This window comes from Chelonoidis abingdonii, unplaced genomic scaffold (assembly GCF_003597395.2).
Source record: "Chelonoidis abingdonii isolate Lonesome George unplaced genomic scaffold, CheloAbing_2.0 scaffold0027, whole genome shotgun sequence".
NCBI classification, from domain to species: domain Eukaryota; kingdom Metazoa; phylum Chordata; order Testudines; family Testudinidae; genus Chelonoidis; species Chelonoidis abingdonii.
In genome coordinates, this window is record NW_027424288.1 from 2,204,825 (window position 1) to 2,232,704 (window position 27,880).

The 27,880-nt window shown below is 45.3% G+C and overlaps 1 protein-coding gene across 2 annotated transcripts in view; it reads left to right on the plus strand.

The window, feature by feature from the left end:
- LOC116820903 (VPS10 domain-containing receptor SorCS1) overlaps positions 1–27,880 on the plus strand; it is a 444,694-nt gene that overhangs the window by 357,702 nt on the left and 59,112 nt on the right. For both annotated transcript variants that reach the window (XM_032773669.2, XM_075061354.1), the window contains exons 9-16: positions 725–904; positions 9,617–9,763; positions 14,749–14,851; positions 15,121–15,197; positions 21,686–21,777; positions 23,079–23,186; positions 24,899–25,016; positions 26,534–26,664. In XM_032773669.2, the coding sequence (XP_032629560.2) occupies positions 725–904; positions 9,617–9,763; positions 14,749–14,851; positions 15,121–15,197; positions 21,686–21,777; positions 23,079–23,186; positions 24,899–25,016; positions 26,534–26,664 (956 nt within the window). The remainder of the gene's footprint in view (positions 1–724; positions 905–9,616; positions 9,764–14,748; positions 14,852–15,120; positions 15,198–21,685; positions 21,778–23,078; positions 23,187–24,898; positions 25,017–26,533; positions 26,665–27,880) is intronic.

Consider the following 27,880-nt stretch of genomic DNA (forward strand, 5'->3'; position numbering starts at 1 on the left):
ATGGGGCTCAGGTTACAGGCCCCCTGCCTGGGTCTGGAGCACTTGGGGTCGTGTAGTAATTTTTGGTGTCACAAGGGGGTTGCGGTGCAATGAAGTTTGAGAACCTTTGATCACTTCCATCTGTGGGGGGAGGCAGAGGTCATCTGTGTGTTATTCGTTTGTACAGTGTGTGGCATACTGGGGTCTGATCCTTGACTGGGATTCCTAGGTGCTATGGCAATATAATTAATTAATCAGTAACATCATTGGCCATAGAATTTTACTACCAATTCTGGCATCTGTACATTTTTGAGGGACGCTGAACTCCCACACAATCCATAAGACGTGGCTGTTGTCTCATCTTAGCTCAGTAACATACAGTGATTTCCTTTTCAATTACATTTCATGTTTAAGATGTAGCAAGGGGGAAGAAACCCATCTGATATTATATGCCACCCCTCCTCACAAACTGCTACTGTACAATAATGTGCTTAAAAGTGTTGCCCATGTGAATGTTCAGTTAACACCTCTGCAGTTAATTACTACTTTGCATACAGGCAGAAGAGAGAACATGCAAAATATGCAGACGAGGGAATATGCTACTTGCAAGAACGTTGTCTACAATTTCTGATTAGATTCTAGAATGAATACAGCCCTTGATCTTCCAGGATTTAACCTGTGTTGACCCTGGAATTGATACAACTGAGTTGTCCTACAATAACATGCCTCTGTGTCCTTTCCCCAGGATATGCATGTTATCAGCACGGATGAGAATCAGGTGTTTGCAGCTGTTCAGGAGTGGAACCAGAATGATACTTACAACCTTTATATATCTGACACCCGAGGGGTCTACTTCACGCTCGCCTTGGAGAATGTCAAGAGTAGCCGAGGGCTGGAGGGTAATGTGATGATCGATCTCTATGAGGTATGTCACGAGTGCTAATGACGCAATCCCATCCTGAGAGTTCACGCTGTTCCAGTAACATTGTTTTTGTGATGAACGCACACAACCTTGTACCCCAAATATGATTAGTGAAGACACTATATGGCTGAACACCATCACATAACTTTGGACAGGTGCAATGCCTTTTATCCAAGGACCTCAAAGAGCCCAGATTTTGAAGTGTTGTACAAGGTAGACTCAAAGTGAAGGTACAAGGAGGTTCAAGGGTGAAGGAGGTACCTCCATGTAAGATCTGGCCTCAACATTATCATACACTTAGGGGAGCCCATGCCAAACTCAACAGCTCTACGGCACCTTGCGGTTGCTACAACATTCACGACCTGGGAACCCCCAGGAGGAATTCTGGCTGGCTCAGCCAGAATTCCTGCAGTGGGAATTGTAAAAGCCATAATCTAGTGATCACATAAAACACACAACACCCTGTCTAGGTGCAGTCCTAGGGTCACAGAGTCCCAAGGCTGAGGGGTTTTGTGCTGCACCTCTAAGAGTCACAGCCTGGAATGCACAGTCAAGGGGCAAGGGAGGAATGGCAGCTTTAAGCCACCTGTAGCACCCTCCTGACCCTGGGATGCTCTGGGGACTGGAATGGCCCCTGGTGTTACTTAGACTCCCCTGAGCATCTATCTAGGTTATGACTACCTCCCTGAGGGGCCCAGAATCTCCACAGAGCTGTGTGCTGAAGCCCCACCCCGACCCTCCTCTAGCAGTTCCCTATGCCAGACCTTGCAAAGGTGTCCTTGGAAGGCAGATTAGTAGCTGTCTTCTGCAGTGCCTGCAGGGTGGGAATCCTCCCCTGGATGGAACCTGGGCTTTTAAGGCCCCTTTGTGGCACTCTGGCTCATTTGCATGGCACAAAGGGGCTGGAGCAGGGAGAGGTTCTCACCCTAGGTGTCCTACAGGTGGTTTCCCACCCTGCAGGAGGAAATCCATTGAATAATATTGAGTCCCTGTAAAAGGGAAGGCACTTTTACCTAAGTATTAACTCTAGGAGCTGGACTGACTTTGAATATCCTTTAACTGGAAACCACCTTGAGATGTCCATGTAGAAAGCCTGAACGGATGCTGTATAAATGTAGACGAATTGCAGGGGAACAGGCATGCCATTTCCTCATCCTTGTGAGGTCTTCACTATTAATCTATTTGCAACTTTGGCAGCCCGTGGAAAGGCTGTTGCCTCTTATTATTGTCAGTTCAAGGAGTGGTGTCACAGCATTACATAAAGGTGTCCTACATCCCAGGGAGGAAAGAAAAGTCTTTGTTTTATTAGGCTGACAGATGATAGGAACTGAGATTGAAATTAATGTGATCAGACTGATAGCGTCGGATCTGCTGATTATCTAGATAGGAAGAATATTGGCTGACACTGAGCCTGGCACAAACCTCCCTTGAAATCTGATGTTCTGGCTGGAGGAGAGCTGGAAGCCATCCAGCGTGAATCTCCTAGTAGAACTGCTGCAAATGATAAGTGTTTGGGGGTAAATGGAGATGAAGAACAGAAAGAAAGAAACACCAAAGGCAAATTAAAAACAAGTAGAAATTGTGTAAACTCTGCTGGTGTGAGGACAGCAGAATCTAGAAAAGCGTGTCTCCGGTGTCTTTGCAGCATGTGTACTGGTGCTGGGATGGGGTCAAGTTGGTGTGTTTGGGACGGGGGTGTTTGTCATGTGTAAGGTTGTCTGGCTTCAGTGGAGTATGTGAGGGTGACAGCGTCTATAGAATAATTAGGCGAGATCGTCTGCCTGGGTACGTCTGCTTTGCATTACTCAAACAGGAGTTGGACTGAGCCCGATGAGTACTACTATTGTAGAGATGATGGGAAATGTTCAAATTTCAAAATTTCCCAACAAAAGAGAACCAATTTTGGGACAATTTTTTTTTACTTGCTCTTAGTGAAACAGTGAGTTTGTTTTGCTCATTCCCTTAAATGCCCAAGGATCTATATCATCCAGGCTAGCTCACTAGTATACAGAGCCATGCGGAAAACATGATGTAATTTTCACTGAAAATTTCATCTCTGGTTTTTTTAGTCAAAATTTAAAATGTTGACAAAACTTTTCATCAAAATCATGCAGTTTGGATATGTTTGGTCAGTTCCACCAGTATATATTCATATTGTCAAAGGAATTGCTTTTCAGAGCTCTCTTAATACAGCATAGATTCACAGAGTCTGAGGCCAGAAGGGACAATTAGAGCCTCTGGTCTGATTTCCTGCCTAACACCAGCCCTTACATTTCACCCAGCTACCCCTCTGTTGGACTTGACTAGAATTATAGAATATCAGGGTTGGAAGACACCTCAGGAGGTCATCTAATCCACCCCTCTCCCCTGACAGGTTTTTGCCCTAGATTCCTAAATGCCCCCCTCAAGGATTGAACTCACAAGCCTGGATATAACAGGCTAATGCTCAAACCACTGAACTATCCCCCCTTTCTAGAGAAATGCAAGGAAGTTGCCAAAAAACATATCTGAGTTATTTTTTTAAATTTCCTAATGGTCTAGATTTGTATTTTTTCTGCTAAAGACTGATTTATAGAAAAATATTTGGTGTACCAGCTGTTTCTGAGTCATCATCATTCATTTCACCCCCTTCTGTCTTTATTAATAAATTTATTTTCCCTTATAGTGCTTTTTCCCCCTCCATGTCTTTTCCCTGCCAGTCTGTACTGATGCTTGGACAGTGTGTGTTGTGAATAATGTGTGCAGTTACCTTTTGATGTAGGCAGGTGAGACATTACCAGTTGTGGCCATATTCCCCATTGTGGCTCTAATTCAGCTCCCATTGAAATCAGCAGGAATCTCTCCAGTTCAGTCAGATATGGATCAGGCCTGAAGAGTATATGAGTTAATTATGAACCCTGCATTACACCCACACTAAAGTATGGGGACATATTTCCATGCATGGGCTACCTGCATCACTGGAGCCAAAGACAGCATCTGTCTTTCTGCTGCTACTCCCTCTCCTGCACATGTGGAGTGGGGATGTGCTGGGAGGAGAGTAGATGCCCCAGTGCAGCCAGTGAGGATATTGGGTTCGACGCAGCGAGGGAAGTAATCTGCACCAGCGAAGGGATAGCAGGGGTTATTTTCCTCCTAGAGCAAGGGAGAGACAGGGACCAGTGAAGATCCACTGTTTCTGGAACACTGCAGCTACACACTGTCGCAACTCAGGCTGGGTAGTAGGGTTACAATCCGCCCCTTTGTAAATAGCTGCTCAAAGTCATAATAAGTGACCTACTGATTAAAAAAAATAAATGAAAACCTTAAAGCCAAATAGTATGTTGGTTTTTAATGGTGCCCAGTGCAGCGTGTGTCAATCTGCAGTATTTGCGTGGTGGGGGGATGCCGGTAGTGTGTCTCCAGTGTGACGTATGTTGTCTAATATGCAGCATGTAGAAGCACATATAGTGTGTAGTATGTGCATAGCTTGCAGAATTGGTTGGTTGTTGTATTTGCCTTGTGTGTGTGAATCGTATGCAGTATCTGTGACCAGGTAGGGTATGTGAAATATGTTTGTGCCTGTCAGTTTGAGATGTGCACAGTGTGTGCCTGCCTGATGTGAGTGTGTAAGCAGTGTGTAAATGGTATGTGTAGTGCAGGTATCTTTTAGGCATGCCTGAATATGTGGACTGTGTGGTGTGTGCACAGTGTATATCGGTCTGCATTGTGCACAGAGTTTGTCTGTTTGTTATAGTGTGTGTTTGTGTCTTTCAAGTGTCGATGCATCTGGCGTGGGCATGGAAGCAGCGTATCTCTTTCATGCAGTCTTGTGTATATCTGTCTTTGCTGTGGGGGTGTATGCAGTAGGGGTATATACAGTGTTGTTCATGTACACAGTGTGTGTGTCTCCCTGCTGTGGGTGCATATATACTCAGTGAGGTCTTTCCCAAGATAAACTCATCTAAAAATGACAATACAATTTATGCTTTGCTTGCTTTGGAAAAGACTCAGAGTCCCAGCCCAAGACTGGAATCATAAAAGAAAAATTCATGGGACTTCAGAACACATTTATCACCTGATATATATAAAATGCTCCTTAATCATTTATGGCCAACATCTCACAGCGACTATAGTACAACCATTCTGAGAGAACAACAAAGGAAAATACAAATGGAGTTATTGGCCCTGGCTGTAATCGCAGAGGCAAAGCTATTGTTACAGTCTCAGTCATCGCTATTTACACACTGACACAGGTAGACTCCTTTTCTATTTTGGTATCTTTCCATTTCTTCAAAGAAACCAGAAATGACCTGGAGGGAAAATCCTTACGTCAGACGTAAGGATTAGATTACATTTTTAAAAATGTATTATCCTGGCTGTATTTATAGCAAATATTAATTTTCTAGTTAGTTTGGCTCCATTATAAGGATGATATTTTGATCTCCTTATTCCTGGTGAGCAGGACCTTAGGCTCAGGTCCTCAAAGATATTTAGGCATCTAATCCCCCTTGAAATCAGTGGGAGCTAGGCGACTAAATACCGTTGAGGCATTAGGCCTCAACCCCCAAGCAGTCCCACTGATTTCAGTGGCACCACCTGAGGAGTACAGTGTTGTTCAGTGTGAGTAATCATCGGACCCTCCATGAAGTGGGATGATTAGCAGAGTATGGTGCTGCTCATTGTCAGCAAGTGCAACAGAGTCTGGCCCTGTGTGAGGCTCACATGTCACAAAGGGCGAGACTCTGCCTCCTTTACTCACGCTGAGTAGTACCTCACTCCATAAGTAGTGCCCCTGAAATGGATGGGACAGTTTGTGGCACAAGACATTACTGGATGTGAGTAAAGGGGCTAGACCCTGTTCCCAAGGGAAGGCTGGCCTTATGCACAAACAGAAAGCGGTGCTAGCAGCCCTGATATTTTGGAGGCCTTGCACTCCACTGCAAACTCTAGGTCCCTTTCCACCCCATCCCTTCCTTCAGCAACAAGACCAGGAAAAGGTAACTCAAGGACCGATTTCCCATCAACCAACACTTCAAGGTAGAGTTGCCAATTTTGCTTGGAAATATTCCTGGAGATTTCATCACATGACATCATCTTTAATGGGACAATTAATCTTTGATTCCTGGAGACTAAAGAACAATCCTGGAGGGCTGGCAACCCTACTTTGAGGCCCTGTTTTTGCTTGAGGTCTCACAAATCATAATGCTGTCTCTGAGCAGAGAGAAACAAGAGCTTGCCAGTTCTTCCCTTCTCTATGAGTGGGGAGGAGGATTGGGCCCAGTGAGTTCTCCCCTGGTGCTAGGCCCCTGCTCTAATGGAAGGAGAACTGAGTGTGGAAGGTTCCTTTCTTCTGGGAGAAGTCAAAAAGGAAACAGGGCCCTCCCCTCTCAGCAAGTCATTGGGCAGGGGAAGGTGTCGATCTTCTCAGCACAGGTGTTGGTGGGAGAAGGACTGAAGACCGGCGTCTGATTGAGGACCACAGTTCTTATACATCTTGGGAGGGATGAGACCACGATAGGTCACCTCCACCTCTGATCCTCTGTGGAGGGGCTACCCCTCTGTCTCCCAGAAAAGGGAAAGGTCCATGTGAAGCTGGGATGTCCCAGAGCAGGAGAGCCTAAGGGATAAGTAGGTGCCTCAGGAATGGTGGAGGAGTCACACGATGCAATATTATTGTGGGACTGGAAGGGGCAAGCTCCATCATGGCAGGGGAAGCCTGAATGTGGGACCAGGTGTCTCAAAAGTCAGCTGGGACCATGTGCTTGGTGGTTGTCTGCAGCAGGGCAACCAGTTTGTGTATCACAGAGGGAAAGGGGGAATGCATGGTGGAAATTAATGGAATCGGCATGGGAAAGATCAGCATATATGGCAGGCGAATCTTATGCAGAGAGCGGGAGGTGGCTTCTCTGGAAAGGATGGAGCCTCTAGGAGAGGCATGGAGGGAAGCCAGTACCCTCACTGTCAGGTACCGCATAACTTCTCCTGCGTGTCTTGCTACTCTCCACTGCTATGAAAAGAGCCAGCCTCCCTTTGTGGAACTTCTCCTCCAAGCTCGTCATGAAGTAAGTTGAGGCCAAAACAGCCCTTGATTCTTCTGCAGGAGTTTGCAGTTTGGTGCCAATTAAGTAATAACCGCTGTGAATAAAATGGCCTGACAGCTGACACTGTGTATTCCTTCACTTCCCTGCCATCAGAGCAGGGGTGAAGGAGATACTTGAACCATCCCAATGGCAGATAAAAGGTTCCCGCTCCCCTCCAATCCCATCATAGTTCTCATTGTTTATAAAGCAACAGCCTAACAGACTCACTCTCAAGCTACAGTGGATATTGCACTATTGATTTTCAGTGTGTTGAGCAACCCGGGAATGTTTTGCAAGGTGCGTTGGGCAAAACGAAGATATTTTCCTGCTTGATTCTCACAGGACTCTATATCTAATCCACCTTTTAACAAAGCACATAGCATCTTGTCACAACCCCCACAGGATTTGGGGTACGGGAGCATGGCCTTGTGGATAAAATATTGGACAGGGGGTCAGAAGATCTGGTTCTTATTTCTGACTCTAGCACAACCTTGGGCAAATCACTGTAACTGCATTGTGCCTCAGTTTCCTCCACATGCAAAATTGGGATAAAAATACACTCAGGGGATTCTAAGGTTAATATGCTGTTGTCAAGAGGTGTGTTGTCAGATGCTACTGGTGTGGTGCTCTGCTCTCTCCTTGTTGGTATCACTCGGCTGCGTGCGTGTGTTCCCTCTGTGTGCTGCCCCAGCTCTGCGCAGACCCGAAGAGAACCCCCAATGACCACAGAGTCTAGTAAGGTACAAAGGCACGTCGGCCAGGTTTATTGCCGTATTGGACACAACGATAGTTCCCCTAGATTGTTACTCTAGTAAAAGGCATACTACTAATATGTGCCCATGGTCAATGGACTCGGCTCAGTTAGTGGCGGGACTTTCCGCTACCCCCTCAGCCGGACAAAGACACCGCCCCAGGGATGCATTCTTATACACAGGTACAAACAAGTTACACATCACTCCTGACGTATTGAGGTGCAACCCCTTTACGTGGTAAGGTGCAGCCTCTCACCTTGTACATGTTGGTTCGAACAAAACAACTCTATCCATCATATTACTCTTTTGCCCCTGTCATTGGGATGGGTCGGCCTGTTCCTTGTTATCTGTGGAATGTTCCAGTATAAGGTGTTCTGGTACCATGTTTATACTTCAGTATTGTCATAAGCCTTCCCAAATCTGGACCTTAGCGTCTAGAAATCTGGGTGCCTGCATGAACCCCTCTAAGCTTAATTTCCAGCTTAGATCTGATCTCGCTGCCACCAGCCAAAAATTCCAGGGTTTTGGCTCCCTCTAATCTCCCCAAACCCTTCCCTGGGGAACCCCAAGACTCAGAAGCCCTGAGTCTTACCACAAAAGGAAATAACCCACTTCCCTTCCCCCTCTCTCTCCCACCCAGACTTTTCTCTCTGGGCTAACCTGAGAGTTACTGATGCAACTCTTTACATCACAATACCAAGAAGCATGTCTCCTCTATTCCACAAAGAGACAAACCCCAATACAAGGAAAACAAAATGATTCTATCTCTCTTCCCCCTCCCACAAATTCCCTGGTGCTGCAGAGCTTTCCCTCCGTATGTAACACAAAGAATTCCCCTCCCTTCGTTCCTATGCCCACCAGGGAGAAAAAAACTCAAACAATCTTAAAAAGAAGCTTTATATAAAAAGAAAGAAAAACAACATGAACGATATCTGCATCAAGTTGACAATACACAGGGCTAATTGCTTAAAAGAAAAATATGAATAACCAGCCTTATTCAAGAAAGAATACAATTTAAACATTCCAGATACTACACACATGTAATACAAAAAAACCAAAAGCAGCCTATTGTTTTTCTACCTTTGTACTTACAGCTTGAAACTGAAGATTAGAAGCTTACAGATAGAAAGATCCCCTCTCATAGCTGAGAGCCAGACACAGACCCAAACATTCCCTCCCCTAAGCTTTGAAAAATCCGGTTTCCTGATTGGTCCTCTGGTCAGGTATTTGGTTCCCTTTGTTAACCCTTTACAGGTGAAAGAAACATTAACCCTTAGCTATCTATTTATGACAGGTATGCTAGGTGAATAAATGTTTATGCAGCATCAGCCCTTTCCATGCCAGCATCTGTGAACCGAGCCGGCCTTCAGCTCACAGCTTGACTTTGCTTTTTAGCTAAGTCTTAACCATACTTTAGTTCAGGCCTCAGGCCTCATACTGGGCCTTTATCAGGGCCTTCACTTACTACATATGCCAGTGATTAATGAAGCATTTTGAGATCCTTGGGTATAGGGCAATGAAGAAATGCGAAATATTAATTATTATCATTTTGTTTGCAAGGGAGCAGTTGTTCTGGTTGACTCAGCAGAGAGAAATGAGTGACTGTTCCTTGTGTATTTCCTCTGACCAAAGAGAGGGGTTGTCACATTGTACTGAGTGTTACCTACATCGTTTCAGGTTTCCACACTCCTTCGAAAGCACTAGCTTTCTCTCCCACCTGCAGCACTTCTCTGTGTTAATCCAACAAAGCCCATAACTTTCCGCCTTTTAATACCCATTGGGAATTCTCCCCTTTGACTCCATCACACGGATGCTGTGACTGAGTCCCTGCTAGGTTTGACAGGTGCACACCAAAGGTTGAAGTCCAATTGATATTTTTTTTCAGCCATGTCAATTTTTCCTAGGTAGCAGGGATAAAGGGAATGTTCTTGGCTAACAAGAAGATTGACAACCAAGTGAAAACTTTCATCACCTACAACAAAGGAAGAGACTGGCGCTTGCTGCAGGCTCCAGATACTGATCTGAGAGGAAACCCTGTTCATTGCCTCCTAGTAAGTGCTGCTTTAAAAAACAACAACAACTTTCCCCCAGGTAACAACACAAAGATGATACTGGCTTAAAAAAAACAAAACAGGACTGGTCTTCATGACTATGCTGTATGGCACAGACAGGAATTTTCATTACAAGGGCACAGTGATGCTAGGCTTGGGCAGCCAGACATTATAGGAAGAGACGGCTATTTTATTTATTTATTTATGTGTCTTTAACGAAGGAAACGTATAACGAGACTTCTTTCTGCAGAGCTGATGATCTCCTCTTAGGCAGCAAGTGAAGATATGGACTCTGTGACAGTGCAGTTGAAATTCTGCACACTAGGTGGGGTGAGCGAGCTATTTGTAGATGCCAGCAGGGGACCAGTGGAGTTTTCAGGAAGGGTCTTTCGGAGATTGGGCAGTCCAGTCACCAGAGATGGGCACAGGCTGCAGAATTAAAAGGGGGATGGGGGCTTTGTAGTGTCCATTGTAGGTAATTTATTATTGTATGTTGCTTGTTTTTCATTTATGTTGCGTAGCCAGAAATTAGGGCAATCAACACATTATAAAAATCTGTTATATGTATAACTTAGAAAAACAGATCTCAGAGGAGTTTCTATGGAATTTTGCAACTGTTTCAAAATAAATATCATAGTCTCACCTCCATCGGCATGCCCAGACAGAGATTGGGATAGTAATCTGGACACCTCCACAGCTCTGACTGTTGGGGGCCAGTCAGGATCAGGAAGCACTTTCCATAATGGTCTCTCTGTTCTTATCTCTTCGCTGTAGCCACCTGCTGTCTCTCATCATCAGCTTTGATGGTAAACTCTTTGGGACAGGGACCATCTTCTCTGTGTGTGTGTATAGCCTCTAGCACAGTGGGGCTCCAATCCCTGACCAGGGCCCCAAAGTGTTACGGCAACAGTATATAATAAATACCTGTGATAGGTGCATCATGTCTGTCTGGAAGTGCTTAATGTCAGATCCAAGTGCATTTAGAGCCAAGGGTTCTGTCTCAGCCTGTTATGAATATAATGGGTCAGGGCTTTGGTTTGGGCCCATCTCCTGTAACACAAATCCCATGTGGTAATGATGCTCCTCATTTTTTTTTTTACGTACCCCAGCAGAACTAGCCCAGCTCATTTGCAGTGGGGGGTGCAGTGTATGTACTTTCTCAACAGGGTACCTAGGGATTTACTAGCCTGTTTACAGGACAGTGGGACTTTTGCACAGAAATGACTGAGACGTTAAGAGAAGGTTACTAGGGCAGCGGGACATCCCTTAAGGGTGAAAGGAGATCAGCAAAAGAAAATGCAGATACTTCTCATGAGAACAATTTCTCCTGCAAGATTTTCAGTACTTGCTGCTTCTATTCAAGGGAAAAAATATTTTAAAAAATACATACAGCAACACAAAACTCTTACTGGACATGTCACTTTCCCCTCTTTGTGCCTCAGTGTCCCCATCCAAGAATGGTGATCATGATACTGACATCCTTTGCAAAGCACTTTGAGATCTACTGATGAAAAGTGCTGTATTAGAATTAGGTGGTAATTGCAAAACTGGCAAGAACTGTGGTGGGCGGGCGGGGAGTGGAAATGAAACATAAGGAAAAATAAGTGGATTTTGTAGGCCTTCAGAAAAGTTGAGGTTTGAGTTTGGTGCACAGAATGAGGCAGGTTCTTATTTTATCCACAGCATGTAGCCAGCCCCTAATTGTGGCACAAAAGAGGTGGGAAACTAATGGACAGAGCCCCATGTTTCCCCACTCCACCTACACTCCTTTCCTCCCTCTTCCCAGAGAGCCAAACTTGAAATGAGCAGCAGTCCTGCACCAGGATCTTCAAAGTAATGGAGGAATCGGAGAGCTATAGGAAGGGCTGGCAGACTGAAGGAAACATGGACAGGATGTCTCAGGATCATAGGAGAGATGATTGGCTGTGCAGGGATAGGCCTAAAAGCGGAGACCAGAAGCTGGTGTTTAAAGCGGTGGGAAAGGGGGAGCCAGTGGAGGGAAGCAGAGAGGGGATTAAAGTGACAAGCCAGGACACCTTTGCATGGATGTACATGGGACAAGAATGCATTTGTCAAAGCCGAAGAGGAGAAGGTTGCGTAGGCAAGATGATGAGAAGCTGAGCAATAGTTTTAGCTGTGTGAGTGGAGAGGAAAGGTCAGAGTTTAGGTGGTGCCCTGCTCTTAGTTGGAGCCTCTAGGCATTACTGCATTATGATGAATAAATGGTTATGCACTTGATAGGCAGCATGTCAGCTCTTGCTCTGGCTCTTGTTGTATATACCCTGTATCCATGTAATAACGATGGTAATAATATCACTTTCCATCAGTAGAGCTTACACCTATACAATACGTAGTGTGACAAAGTTCCTCCTCTACCTTGGTGGGTCCTGCGCTTCTTGGCAGATTTGCTCACCGCAGTGATCTTCCCCACAGCCTGGATCAGCTCCTCCTGTGTCTGATCAGGGGTTGGGAGGTTTGGGGGGAACCCGGGCCCGCCCTCTACTCCGGGTTCCAGCCCAGGGCCCTGTGGATCGCAGCTGTCTATAGTGCCTCCTGTAACAGCTGCATGGCAGCTACAACTCCCTGGGCTACTTCCCCATGGCCTCCTCCAAACACCTTCTTTATCCTCACCACAGGACCTTCCTCCAGGTGTCTGGTAACACTTGTACTCCGTAGTCCTCCAGCAGCACAGCCTCTCACTCTCAGCTCCTTGTGCCTCTTGCTCCCAGCTCCTCACACGCACTTCTTCTCCTCTAGCTCCTCCCTCTCTAACTGGAGTGAGCTCCTTTTTAAACCCAGGTGCCCTGATTAGCCTGCCTTGATTGGCTGCAGGTATTCTAATCAGCCTGTCTGCCTTAATTGGTTCTAGCAGGTTCCTGACTACTCCAGTGCAGCCCCTGCTCTAGTCACTCAGGGAACAGAATACTACTCAGCCAGTGACTAGTATATTTGCCCTCTACCAGACTCCTGTGCAACACTGGCCTGGGTCCGTCACAGTATCTATGAAGTGATGCAGATACAAGATAAAAGGAACCTCAAGCAGCACAATCTAAAAGAATTGAAGTCTAAGACGCGAGCTAATCTCTGTTGGAGTGGGGGATTGGGTGAATTACTTCCATTAGCTACCATCTGCAAAATGCCAGAGGGAGCCATTAATTATTTTGGTTTGAAAAACATGTTCCCCCTTTAGTTATTCAGAATGGATAGAAATGTAAAAAGAAGAATCCCTTTTTCCCTGACTGTCTTTCTGCTTAGCCAAACTGGGTTCCCTCCCCAGAATTGTCCCCTGGATTGCTGTGGAGTCTGACCCTACAAAACTGTCAGCTGCAGTTATGGCGTTTGGCATATTCTGCTTGTCTAGCAATGCTCCCACCCATGCCACCCTGGCCTTTTCCTTTGTATCACATCAGAAGAGTTCACCTCCCTCCTCCCCACACGGCCATTGGGCTCACCTTTGCGAGAGTGGTACTTGCTGACTTTGCTGGTTGACATCCGCATTGAGGGACTCACATTCAAACTCTAAGAGGCACAAGTGTGTCCATGACAGGGAAGTATTATGCTCCAAGTGACCATCCTGAATGAGCCAAAGGAAGGCCTAAAACAATGCTTACCATTAGCAGGTTGGCATTTGACAATAGCTTGCTACTGTACAGCACTGCAGATATTTTCTTTCACTCAGTAAATCACAACCTTTCTAGTGTTCACTGTTGGTCTCATCCATGTCTAACATCTATGAATCATTCTGGGGCATGGTGCGCATTCTCTGGTTAATTGCAATCTTCCTCCCACTCCTCGAAGGGTGTTGGAAGGAGGTGGGTGTACCCTTGTTTCCCACTTATAGTCTGGGTGGTTCCTCCAGTCTTTGCAGGTGCACGTGGTAGAGATCGTATTTACATGCACTCTGTGGTAGTGTTGTGTTATCATTGGATCAAATCCTGAGAAAAGACCTGAGCAACTCCAGCTCCTGTTAGTTTCAGTGAAGGCTTCATGCACTCTCACCTCTCTCGTTTGTCTGTGTGCCAGGCACTCTGCAAACATAGAAAACCCAGCCCCTGCCCCCTATGTCCTTCTCCCAGCCTCAGATCTTCGTGCCTTCTTCCATGTGCATGGAGCTCTCCCCTAGTTCCAGTCCACCAAACACACTCTCTCCCCACATCCAAACCACCCAGATTCTCAGTCTTGCTGTTATACCTCTCCTCTGCCCTTTCCTTATTCAGCACTCTCATTCCCTCTGTGTTTGGTGCTCTGGCTCTGGCAAGAGATCCATGCTCATAGAGGCCCAGTGTCTCCAACTGGAAACGTCATGGGAGCGACGGATCTTGAGTGTGGATCTGTTTTCAAGATTGGACCCTGAGACTGTAATCTCCTTGGCTCAGGATATATGTTCTGTGCTTTTTTAAATAATAATAATAATGAATAATACCAGCAGATGCACGCACTGTGCAGCTGAGGCATCTAATATTCTCTTCTTTGTTATTATCCTTACAATTTTGCCTTGTTACTGCGGCATGGAACAGATCTCTTTAAATAAAAGGAATCAAAAGAGTGGGAGAGAGAGAACCAGGTTGTCACTACCAGGGTTTGAGAGACAGTTTGGAGTTTGTCTTTTCATTAGACTGCCCGTGTCAGTATGTAGCAGCTTGCAGTGCTTCACTCACAGAGCTGTGCTAATGGTGTCATCAGACCTTGTTGCACTGTTGTTCATAGACTGGCTGGCACATGGCCCTCGGGCTGGCGTTCCATTTGCTTCCAGCTTTTGGTGTGTTTTTTTCTATTTTGCAATGAGCTTTTCTGGAGCCTTCAGGAAAGGAGTAAGGAAAGCCAGGTTCTCACGGATTGTCCACAATAGCAAGGGACCCCTTCCAGTCCTCTGTTCTGATGTTCCATGGCCATCACTCTGATTTACAAATGCCCGTTGGGAAGGGAGACTGAATGGGATGCCCTTTATGACTTGTCTTTTCCTCCCCCCTCCAATTTCTCTCCAGCCCTATTGTTCGCTGCACCTTCACCTAAAGGTTTCCGAGAACCCGTACACTTCAGGAAACATCGCCAGCCGAGATACTGCCCCTAGCATCATCGTGGCTTCTGGTATGAAGTATTCAGTTACTATCCATTGTACACAAAGTGTTGTATACCTCAGATTCCACCTATTGCATTTCCACTGTGCATGGAAATAGAAGTATTTAGACTTTGATCTTGTAATTACGTTTCCCTGCCAAACTAAAATGACAATTCTTCCCCCTCCCCAACACTGAAATCCTTTGCTTAGGAAAAGGTAAAAATCATTTACAACACTGAGGCAGCTCGCTTTCCTCTGTCTTAAAATGTTGTTGCACTGAATAATGTTCTCCTTATAGGTAACATAGGTACCAAATTGTCAGACAACGACATCAGCATGTTTGTTTCATCAGACGCTGGGAACACGTGGAGACAGGTAAATAATATGTATCACAGCCTTGAGTGTCAAATGAAGGGAAGATGAGTTGCTTTAAAAAGGTGATCTGTTTTTCTTTCTTTTTTTTTTTTCCTTTTTGGTGGCAAAATTATTTATAGTAACCCAAGCGAAGGGTAATCCCTACTGGCTTTTACTTACACTATTTCCTGTTAGAAAGTGGAAATGTGCCCAAGCCACCAAGGCAGGTATTTTCAAGTACAGCTTAAGGGAGTTTGGTTGTTGATTTCCATGGGAGTTTAGCTGCACTATAGTTTTGGGTGGCTGGAGCAGACATCTAGAGAAGGAGGTCCCAGTGGTAGGGCACTTGCATAAGATTTGGGAGAGCCAGGTTCAATCCTTGCCATATGCTTCCTGTGTGTGTGCAAATTACTTAGTTTCTCTGTGCCTCTGTTTCCTATTTGTAAAATGAGGATAATAGAACTGCCCAGCCTCAGGGAGGTGTTGTGAAGATAAATTAAACATTGTGAGGCACTCAGGTACTGTCGCAACAGAAGCCAGCAATAGATAAAACTTTTAGTTTGAGCCCAGCTCTAACAAAAAGATATTGCCACACTTGTGACTGGCTCCCCACCAACCCTCAGCTTGGCAACTACTGCTTGAAAGCTACTTAGATGGGTTGCACATGTCCTTTCTTACAAGTAAAATACTGCCCAGTTTGATGTAGTAAATACTGTCTTGACAGAGAATCAAAGAAATCAGAAATGGGAAAGCCTCCTTAGATCACTATGACCCTAGAGACCCCTTAGTGCCAACTGGGAAATGGTTCGTTGTCCTATAACATCAATTTCTATCAAGCCTGGCAAACTCACTGCAACTAACACACTGCTTTTGTGGCAGCCATCCATAAACAGTGTTTTGTAAGGTATCAATGTGTATGTACTGATTATGTTTAAAAAGTAGGTGTATATACGGAAAATATGTCCTTATAGTTTTTATTGAGGTATTAATCCCTAGCAGAGGTGAAAAACAGGTTTTGCTAGACAAAGGGAAGCATATTCACATATATTACATAGGTTCATATATAGATTAAGCATTGTAAACCAAAGCAATGGAAGCCCCATTGAAATAGGAGTCAACTGGGGGATGGGAAGTCATCACAGAATCATCATAGGGACCTCAGAAGGTCATCTAGTCCAACCCCTGCTCAAAGCAGGACCAATCCCCAGACAGATTTTTACCCCAGTTCCCTAAATGACCCCCTCAAGAATTTAACTGACAGCCCAGGGTTTATCAGGCCAATGCTCAAACCACTGAGCTATCCCTCAACAGGCAGAGAAGAACAGCAGGGGTCCTCCTGACTATGGGGACAACACAATGAGTTTTGAGAGAGCCATTTGGGGATCCAATACTGTGGGACACCCCTTGAAAGGTCTGGGTATTCAAGAAGACTTGGATCCTGGCTTTGACTGAAAACCAGCACTTCTGTCAAAGACTGAATCTTTGGAAGAAAATCTATTTTATTAAATAGGACATGTAAACTATTGAGAAGGGTGGACCTAGGATTTCGGTTTATGGTTCATTTTTTGCGTAACCATTCTATGTCCAGTAGTCTCACTCAGTTCTCATTTAGATCTCTGTTCTTTGTGAACAAACTTATTCTCCTTTTACAGTAGACAGGATACTTCTGATTTCCCAAAAGCCTATTATCCAAACCTTTGTGTTTTCTGAATCACTTCCTTGTCCCAAGGGATTCAAATGATGCAGAGCTTTGGAGAATAGAGCAGAGACCCCTGGCCATGGGGGAAGCCACCTGCTGCCCCACTGTGACAGGAGTGAGTGAGCAGGGCCCACCCCCACTCGCTCCTATCCACCTTCTCTCCTCTGTCACTCACCCAGGCCCCCCTGTTCCGGCGCCCCTGATGGGGTGTGTACTGTATATCTCAGTGCTGTGGTATTAAGCAAATTGTGACTCAGCTGAATCAAAGAAGCTGAAGTATGTCTTGTTCTCTTTGGGAACAGCGAACCTGGTAATTTCTGTGTGTCCAGTGACAGGCTAAACAGTTAGGGTAACCAGACAGCAAATGTGAAAAAATCAGGATGGAGGTGAGCGGTAATAGAAACCTGTATAAGAAAAAGACCCAAATATCGGAACTGTCCCTATAAAATCGGGACATCTGGTCACCCTATGAACCATGCATGACTGCAGGTTACACACGTAGAGGGACCTGGGGGCGAGGGTATACCTTTTGTTCCTGCAAGGCAAAGAAGGGTTGGCAGAGCCCTGAGGAATACTTGAGTGGCTGCAGGGTTATCAATGTTAGGGAGCTGACTTTCTCTCACTGGAGGCAGAGGGAACAAGGTGATTCAATGTCCTGAGCACCCTGATGTAGTGTCACCATCTTCTAGTCTATTCCCTGGTGGAACAGAGCTTCAGCACAGAAGAGTCACTTAAATCAATCTACCATAGCTTTCCATTGCTCAAGGGGTGTCATTTTCTCCTCTTCCTTGGGAGATTATTCCACTCTCATACTGATCTCACTGTTGGACAGTTTTCCCTGATATTCTGTCCATGTTATCCTTTGTTTAATTAATCTCATTAAGGACCTAGAAATTGTCATAGTGGATCAGGCCAGTTGTCCTTGTTGGACCAACTGCTTCTAAGGAAGGAGTTAACCTTGGAAAGTTTGTTTAGTTTGGAAAAGAGAAGACTGAGAGGGGACATGATAGCAGTTTTCAGGTATCTAAAAGGGTGTCATCAGGAGGAGGGAGAAAACTTGTTCACCTTAGCCTCTAATGATAGAACAAGAAGCAATGGGCTTAAACTGCAGCAAGGGAGATTTAGGTTGGATATTAGGAAAAAGTTCTTAACTGTCAGGGTAGTTAAACACTGGAATAAATTGCCTCAGGAGGTTGTGGAATCTCCATCTCTGGAGATATTTAAGAGTAGGTTAAATAAATGTCTATCAGGGATGGTCCAGACAGTATTTGGTCTTGCCATGAGGGCAGGGGACTGGACTCGATGACCGCTCGAGGTCCCTTCCAGTCCTAGAGTCTATGAATCTATGAATCTATAAATGGACACATGTCCAGGGATGCATCCAAAAGGGGAAATTTTTAGGAAGCCCCTGTCAATAGTTGGCTTGTTCCATGAAGGGGATATAAACCCTCATGCTTTAGGACCTGATCCAAAGCCTGTTGAAATCAATGGGAGCCTTTCCATTGACTTTTTAATCGACTTTGGATCAGGGCCTTAGATTACTAGCTGTAGCGGAGTGATTACCCGCTCCTGCCCCGTGGGGCTTGAAACAGCCCAGGAGAGGCCTGTGGCTGGGGCAAGAAGCCTGGGCTGGTTGGGGGAAAGTAGGCTCAGCTGGGGCCATGCCCCAATCAGGCCCAGCTGGCCCCTATAAAAGGCTGTGAGCCAAAGGCCCAGGCAGTCTCCCTCTGCCTGTAGAGGGAGAAGGGCCTGGTTGCAAGATGACAAGAAGGGAACCTAGAGTAGAGTACGGCTGGGGAAAGACCTAGGGGGCCGGGGAGCTCCAGTCTAGGAAAGTCCCAGGCTGAAGGCCTGGTCAGGCTCATTAGGTACTGGGTTGCAGGGGACAGCCCATGGGTAGGCAGAGTCAGCAGGACCGAACCCCCTTTGCCTATGATGAGTGGCTTTTACACTGCAGTTTGCCCCAGCGAGCGGGGCCTAGATGGGGACTGGCAGTAGCTGAACACTAAGGCGAAATGGGGATAGTGGGTGGGGATTCCCTGGGGAGGGGGAGACCCTGAGGCTGAAAGGGGTTACTGCCAGGGGCAGCACCCCAGGTAAACAGGGCACCAGGGTCCTGGGAGGGACATGGGGCCACAGGTAAGGCAGATCATCGGCCTGCAGAGGGTGCTCCGGAGCTGGAACGAGCTAATTCTCGGAAGTCACCAGCAGGAGGTGCCACGGCAGTGAGTTGAGACTCTTACAATAGCCCACTTCTAATAAACTTGGTTAGGAGGAAACTTTCCCTGTGGACACATTATCCCATAACTGCCAGCTCCAGTGTTTCTTCTCTGAAGAATCTGGTGCTGGCCACTGTGTGAGACAGGATATTGAACTACAGGACTTGATCCAATAAGCTGTTTTTTTCATTCCTGTGTTCCTACGCATGAATGTTTGGGGCGCTTATGTTTTGTATCCTGTGTAACATAACTGTGTATATTATTAGTATCCATATAAATGTCTAATTTTTTTCCCAATATGATTATATTTTTGCCCTCAGTAATATCCTATGGCACTGAGCTCTACAAGTTAACATGTGTTTAGTTTTAAAAAAAAAAACCTTCCTTTTTATTATTAAGTTTTCTGCCCTATGATTTCATTGGCAGTCATCTTTTTTCATTTATTGTGAGAGAGGGGAAGTGCTGTTTCTTATACCTTTCGTATTACTCTTAGTTATACCCCTTGTGTGAACCTCAACAGTTCCTCTCCCTTGTGATGATTACACCCTCAATACAATTATCAAGGCTCCCCATCCATTTCTTGGTCACCAGCACTACCACTGCAAATACAAACATAGTCTCCAAAATACAAGGTCCTCTCTTACAAGGACAGCACAGCAGAATTATGAGCATATTTTCCTCTCGATGGAGCACATCAAGCCAAGGACTTAACCTGAAAGAAACTGGATGGAGAATGAAAAATATCTCCTGTTCTGCTCGGCTTATAAATCTCATGCATGGAAAGCAAAGTTTCATGCCACACGAGTGAGACACTGTGATGACCAAAACAAATGTGTTTGCCCCCTTCCCTCCTCACTGTTCTGCATGTTAATTAAATATCCCTTGCTTTGAGAGCACATAACTAATGAGCTTTAGCAATCAGGTAGAAGGCTGGATAATCTAATGCATGGCTGCTGAGCATCATTAAATATGTTTTAATAATTAGCTGCCATTTATTTAACATGCAATAATTCTCATACATTGAAATTAAGTGTATAGTTAAGTGCTTTTAACAATGCAAATAGTCAGTCTTGGATTGGCGGTTGCTCTGCCTTGCAGGCGAGGCGAGATGAGTTTAGGGGTGAGGAGTGTCATTGCTTGGGCCCTGACTCTGAAGTGTCTGATACTGGCCACTGATTATTAGAGGGTGCTGGATTCACGGGACCACTGGTCTGACTCAGTCTGGACATTCCAGCATTCCAGTGTTAGCATGGGCTGGAAGCAGTGGGGAAGTGGAGAGCAGAGTCCTTCATGTTGCTATACAGCATCCCCTGCCCCCACGGAGCAGCGTTTATGGAGTCTGGATGCTGCCCCCATTTTAAAAAAAAGGAAGGATGAGTCAAGCCGATGGGAGCGGTGCAGAGGAGGTGAGTAAAGGGAGGGAATGGCAGGGATTTCCAGGGACACTCACAAAACTATTTCTCTGTGGTACTTATCTGGCCCCCATCTCTGCAGTGTCTGAGCGCTCACTTTGTTAGTGTGTTCATCCTCATCACACCTCTGCGAGGTAGGGCCGTGCTGTTATTTCCATTCGACAGGAACTGATGGGGAACTGAGACTCTGACTTGTCCAAGGTCACACAGGGAGTTTAGAGCGGACTAGGGAAATGACCCTCGGTCTCTCAAGTCCCAAGCAAGCACGAACCACTTGACTGACTTTCTTCTCTACCTGAAATGTGCCTTTATTGTTGCTGGAGCTGAGTGACTAATTAATAAAATGAATAATTTGTTCTATGGATCTTCTCACCTTTTGGTCAGGGAAATGGCTGCAAACAGATCCTGGGTCTCCATCGTTTATTTGCTATTTGAGAACATTTTACACAAACTCTTTTTGTCCCATGACTCGCTATTCGAAATCTGAAGTTTGAGCTCTGTTGTGATTGGTCACAGAGTAGCCTATCTTCTCTCTGATTGGAGGAGTGCAACCCTTATCATCAGGTGTGTACATTTAGAACTTGGTCTTGTGTCACTGAAGTGGACAGAAGCTTTTCCGTTGAGTTCAATGGACATGAGATTAGACCCCTAAAATCTGAATTCCTAAATTAGCCAAGCAGTGATATTAAAATGTGCTATCCAAGGACTACTACCGAAACTGGACTGCCTGGGTGTTTGCAGGAGACTATAAAAGGAACCCGACCAAAGGAAACCTGTTTTAATACGTGAACAAATACTGAGAGAAATTAATTTTTGCATTGTTTGCCCAGCTCTCTTTCTTCTCTCAAAACTCTCCCATATGGTCTTTGTAAGTTACCTGCAAAGTGAAGCTTCCTGCACCTCAAACAAAACTCCCTGATCTGCAGGGTAGGGATGAGTGATGATCTAAAAGTATCACATTTCAGATAGATTCTCCCTGGCAGCTGGCAGGATGAAATTCATTTGACAAGGGGGCAGCAAGATAGCAACATAAAAAAATTGGAACTGTCTGGGTAATAATGTATCTTCTTGCTCCATAGTTTGGTAAACATATCCCCATCCAGTGCCTCTCCCGGAATAAGAGTGTGGCCTGTTATCCAGGCTAAGGAAAACGGATCAGGGTATATGTATGTTTTGCAGATCTTTGAAGAGGAGCACAGTGTTTTATACCTGGATCAAGGTGGAGTCCTGGTTGCCATGAAACACACATCTTTGCCTATCAGACATCTATGGTAATGACTGTGACTGTGCTGATCCCATTTGTCAGGGAGCCGTTCATTCCAGATTACGTGCTGCTGGCAGTTAAGCTGTGACTAATTTCTTTTAGCTAAATGCCGGAATATGTCAATTAAGAAATTTACGTGCATTCACTCTGATAAGGCTAAAGCAGTGCCGGCGATTTCACACATCAGTGCAAGTGGGAAAACAGGTTATAGTTCTGGCGCCAGACTCTCCACAATGGTAAATCAGCATCATTCCATTAAAATCTCTGGAACTACGCTGATCTATTCCAGGTGAAGGTTTGGCCCCTAGAGTCTGCTCATTAAGTTGGAGTTTGGAGTAGGATCAGTCTCCTAATGAGTTCCAAATATGCTTTATTTGCAAAACCGTGGATGAAATTATCTCCTAGGTGGAGAGCAGCAGTTACGCCACAACTTTATTAGATAGCGTCAGGGCTACCCACCAAAGAAAGCAGCATTGTCACCATCAGGAGCAGCTGTTGAGCTGCCTGGACGGAACATCACTTTGTGCTGTTTTCGTTACATAGCCAGCACTACAGTCAGCATCTTGCCAATATCTAACACACACAGATCAAGACTGTAGAAAGTGATGAGTGGTTCTGGGTTTTCATCTTGAGACCCGGTTTTCAGAAAGTGCTGAGCTCCTGCATTCTGAAAATAGCTCCTTTTAAGGTATCTCAGGCTGAAAGATCACAAGTCATTTTTTTAAAATCTTGGCTGCAGAGTCCAGCTTGCCCTTAAAATTACAGTCTCACACAAGACTTCATGAGTTACCACCCCTTAAGTACTGACCACTGATTAGCAGTAGCATGACAGACTAGCTTGATCAATGCTCTGATTTATGATGCCCAAAACAAGTGGTTCTTTCTAGGACTTAGACTGCAGTGGCCCAAAAGCAGAGACAGCTGTTTGTTTGCCCTGGCAGGCTAAAAGGATTCATCTGTAGTGGGATGGAGACCTTTTAGCCAAACCAGAAGAAACCTTTGTGTGGGGCATTAAAATCAAGATTATCAAAAGCGACTACTGGTTTTGGAAGCCTCGGCATTATGATGCTCACCGTGTAACACCTTAAAAGGATCTGATTTTCAGAGGGCAGGTGCTCAGAATGTGCTGCAAATCAAGCAGCTTTAAAGCAACTCGGAGTAGGCACCCAAAATCCTTAGTCAGTTTTTTTTTAAACTTGGCCTGCCTAGCTGTTGAGGCAGTTCCTACCTTTTGTCTCTTCATGTCGAGCAACTCCGTTTCCTGCAGCTGTGTGTGAGAGATGGTGACACTTCTGCTTTTCCCACTAGGTTAAGTTTCGATGAAGGGAGATCCTGGAGCAAGTACAGCTTCACGTCCATCCCACTCTTTGTGGATGGGGTATTGGGTGAGCCTGGTGAGGAGACTCTGATCATGACGTAAGTGAGCGTGGAAAGGGAAAACAGCCAACATCAAATTAACTCTGATGAGAACTGCACCATAAACACATACTTGCGCCAGATCCTCATGTAAAGACACCTCTGGCCAGACTGTGTGTGGAGACTGAACCTGGGGTCTGGGGGAGGCAGGTCATGCAGTCATGCTTGTGATGCCAAAAGTCAGCAACATTTGCATGTAATATGGAGGGTCATATGTGGGATCCACCTAAGCTTCAGAAATGTGGCCATGTGACTCATCAATGTGAATATTTTGCTCTTCAAGCTGTGTGAGACTTTAAGCAGAGCTACCCATTGCAGATGAATGTTGGAATGAAAAAACGGGGTGTTTTTTTTTCTTTTTTAAAGCTGTGCTTTTGTATTTTTAACTGGGATGCTGCAAAATGGTAAGCGTGATGACAAAATGTGGCTTGGGAATTGTGATTTACTTTCCATGTGGGATTCCGAGTTCTGCATAGCACAGAGATCTGTACTCACCCAAACATTTTGCTTGGGCTCAAATTTGCAAAAACATGAGAGAATTTCAGTTTCTGCTTGTGAAAATGAGTCACATTTTAATCGATAGAACTTGTGGTTTGGAAATAAACTGCTGAAAATAAAGGTGCAAAAAGAAGGTGCCATTCAGATCCCGATCTGGTTCTGGATTTTGATTAAACTGGAGCCCAGGGCTTAGATTTGTGGTAGAACCCAGGGATAGGATTTGAGTTTGGATTCAGTGATACTAAAAGCCTGTGGGTTGTTCTTGGACAACATCAGCCTCAAATGGCAAACCTTTGGCAAGCCAATAGCTGGGCCTCTAAGATTTCTTCTCCTGATCAGGTTTCAGCCAAAGCCAAACCAGAACTGAAAACCAAATTTTCCTTCTTGTTTTGGATCCGCTCTAGGACCAGAATCCTACAGGCAAGTTCATTCAGATAGGGTGCCACTCCCCACCTTATGCATCCCCACTCCATAAAATATCCAGTGGTTCCGATTCCTAAGGCCTAGATTTGTCCCATTTCTAGTAGATATTTAGAAGATCATTCATTTTTTGTATGTTGCCCCCAAAAGACCCTTGTTAGTGTCAGTCATAGCTCAACAAGTGTAGCCTTGTCCTGAAATAATAGTTTAGGGGTTTTATTTGCAAAAGTGACTTATGTATTTAGAATCCAATGTCACATTGGCTTTCATTTAGACTTAGGCTTCTATGTTGCCTAAGGACTTTTGAAAATGTTACCCACAATCTCATTGAAATCAGTGGAATTTAGGATCCTAAGTCACTTAGGGTATTTCTGCACTGCAGCTGGAAGGTGTAATTCTGTGCGTGTGTATTTGTATCTGTGTGTACACACACACACACACACAGAAGCTCTGCTTCAGCTAGCACCTAAAAACAGCAGTGTGGCCACGGAATCACTGGCAACAGCTTCAGCTAGTGCCTAAGTATGTACATAGGAGGTGAGATGAGATTGTACTTGGGTGGCTAGAAAGAGCCTCTTCCCTGCCACTGGGACCATGCTGCTATTTTCAGATGCTAGCTCCAGCAAAGCTAGCATGTGTACGTTTCCCAGAACGGGGAAGTCACTTCTCCCAGCTACAGTGTGGATGTACCCTCTGATGCATCTGAAAATTTGACACTAGGTAAATTCCATACCTAGGAGGATGCTTTGGCGATGCCTTTGAATGTATAAACCCTTTCTTGCTGTGCTCTGTAGAGTGTTTGGACACTTCAGCCATCGCTCGGAATGGCAGCTGGTGAAAGTGGACTATAAGTCAATTTTTGACAGGAGATGTGCAGAAGAGGACTACCGGCCGTGGCAGCTCCATAGCCAGGTACGAAGTATGAAAGCTGGATATGAGTTGAGGTCTTGATGGTTCTGCAGCTGGACACTGGTGAAGACCAAGGTCCTTTCCTGCTAACTTGGTGGCTCAGAGTCACCGGATGAAACTATTACTGGCCCGTAATATTTCATTTCAATTATACACTGGCTTCAAGCTGCAGCCTACGGGCTGCTTCCGTCTCTAATGGATACAAGCCAGGGCTTAGAAAGAAGCAAGCGTTCCAAGTTTTACTTGGACACCCACACGCATGGCTCAGATAGCCATATAGGCCCAGATCCTCAAAAGTGCATAGTCGTCTAAGTGCCAATACAGTCAATGGGAGTTAGGCACCTAAATACCTTTGGGAATCTGGGCCCTAGAGTATAATTCCTAGCTCATGACACTTTCTACCTAGTGTTTTATATTCTGTAGGGTTAGAATAAATTATGGCAAAATGGTCTAGTGGTTTATTGAAGTCAATAGAGCTGAACTTGTTTACACTGTCAGAGAATAGGGCATCTCCATTTATAACTTCTTGGGAAAGGGTTTGAGAAGTAATAGAAAATTCAAGTGGACTGGGCTTAGATAGACTGTTCCAGTGAGACACAAACGCAACACTGAAGTCCCAACTATGGGTCAGATTGTCAGCTGATGTACATCTCCTTTGAAGTCAGTGCAGCAACGCTATTTTACACTGGCCACTGTTCTGCCCTTTTTTTACATGAGCCAGGCAAAGCTGTGAAAAAGCTCCATTTTCATCCAGCAGTTCAAACAGGAGTAAAATATAAGCCAGCCAAATGTATTTTGTTTTTGTCTTTCTATGCTTGCATAATCTAAAAAGCCAAGGACTGCACAGTCCATCTTCAATAACGTCTGCTTCTGAGCATGGGAAACTGTTCATGGAAGACTGCCCCATATTCTTGCCTCTAGATTGGTTTCCTGTTGAGAGTGCAAGTCTGAGCCTTCTCTTCTCTGATTTCCCTAGAGAAAAAATATTTTGCAGGGTTCTTTAGTCAGTTATGTAACAAGCGTTTGAGTTCAGTGCATAACAGACAAACGCTCATCCTGTACTCAAAATGTATGGAGTAGCTTTAAGTACAAACAAATGACAGAATTCAGTAGAGATGGGTAGCTAAAAAAGACGACTAAAAGAATGAACTAGCTCTTCTCTTCGGTATCTCAGAGATCACAGGGATCAGTCTGTGCTGTCAGTTGTTACTGTATCTAAGGTATAAATCAGATATGACCCTCGAATCAAAACTCTGGATTCAAATACCGCTGAACTTTGGGGGAAGTCTGGTCCACATCTGGATACACATATTAGCCGATAGGGCCAAATTGTCTGCCGGTATACATTATGCAGCCCCTTTGGCTTCAACTGTGGTTGCTGCTCCACTGCACCAACAGAGAATTTGGTCCAAAAAATCATCCCATAATGCAGTCACCACAACTGCTAAAAACTTAGCCAATTGGGGTGCTAAAAATAATAACGATGGTGTAAGGGTAGACGATTCTGGTTTTGTTTTCAGGGAGAAGCATGCATTATGGGAGCAAAACGGATCTACAGGAAACGCAAATCGGAGAAGAAGTGCATGCAGGGAAAATACGCTGGGGCCATGGCATCGGAACCATGTGTTTGCACGGAGGCAGACTTTGATTGGTGAGAAATGCAGATGGGATACACCTGAGAGATGTGCGTCTGCCCATGCCAACATGATACTCACTTGATCTGCATACAAAGGGTTAGGGTGGCAGATATCTAGAGGACCATGTTTGGGCCAGTATGTAGCTTGATCACCCCCTGCTGGCTCTGGGATAAAGCAACAGCTCAGGAAAAGAGGGACTCAAAGAGATCTGCTGGAACAGGCAGCATTAACCTCCCCTAAGAAATTGTCTGGATCACCATTTGCAAAGGCTCCAACAACCCGAATTGACATATCCTCCCGCTCTCTAGCTCATGTCCCTATCCTGTGCAGCACTGCACACTTTGGGGGCTGAATTGTCTAGGTGTGAACTCCTGAGCGGAGAGACATTGTGGTTAGTTTGTGCTGCCCCCAGCTCACCTCCAAGTGCTCTTTCCATTGCCAGAGGCCCTCCAGCAGGATCTGTGGTGTGTGGTGAATGCAACCCATAAGCTGCAACATGGACCCTAAGAGGTTCAGCTCATTTGCTATTTGCAGCCTTGTTGGATATGTTGCTCCAAGGATATGATGATTTTCACTTGTTTTTGTCTTCTCTTACAATGGTATTTTTATGGGGGGGCGGGTAGTATAAAACAGCCAGTAAAAGCCAAGCCGAACATGCATAAACAACTGGTGCCATAAATGAACTCCACAAGTGTAACTCAAACCCTGATAAACTGCTTTAATGATCTCGTCCTCAAAGAGCATTGTCCCCCTACAGAGATTTGTGGCAGGAGTGCTGGGATTCTGGAATACAGGGCAGTGTGCTATGGGGGGGCTCCATGTGTAAACACGAAAAGATGCATTCAGTGCAGCTGGGCACCGTCGTTAGCTATTCTTGTCTGGATGTGTCTTCCCAAGGATTGGGATTGTGACTCCCTCACATCCCATCGAGTGTCAGCTGGTGCTCAGTATATTTCTGCATCATATGGTTCCTTGCATCGCTTGGCATTTCATGCACATAATAGTCCTGATTCTAGCAGCATCCCAGCCCCTTTACATCACTCTGACAGCGTACAGAAGACAAGAACCAGCCAGATCTTCCCACTGGGGAATATCATGGGTTTAAGGGGCATTGCCTGGGTGGAGTAGGACCAGTGTAATGGCCTTATCATAACCTGCGCCCTTTCTACCATAGGAGTGGGCCATGAGCAGTTTAGGGGATGACTGGGGTGTGGTCAGGGCTCCAGCTAC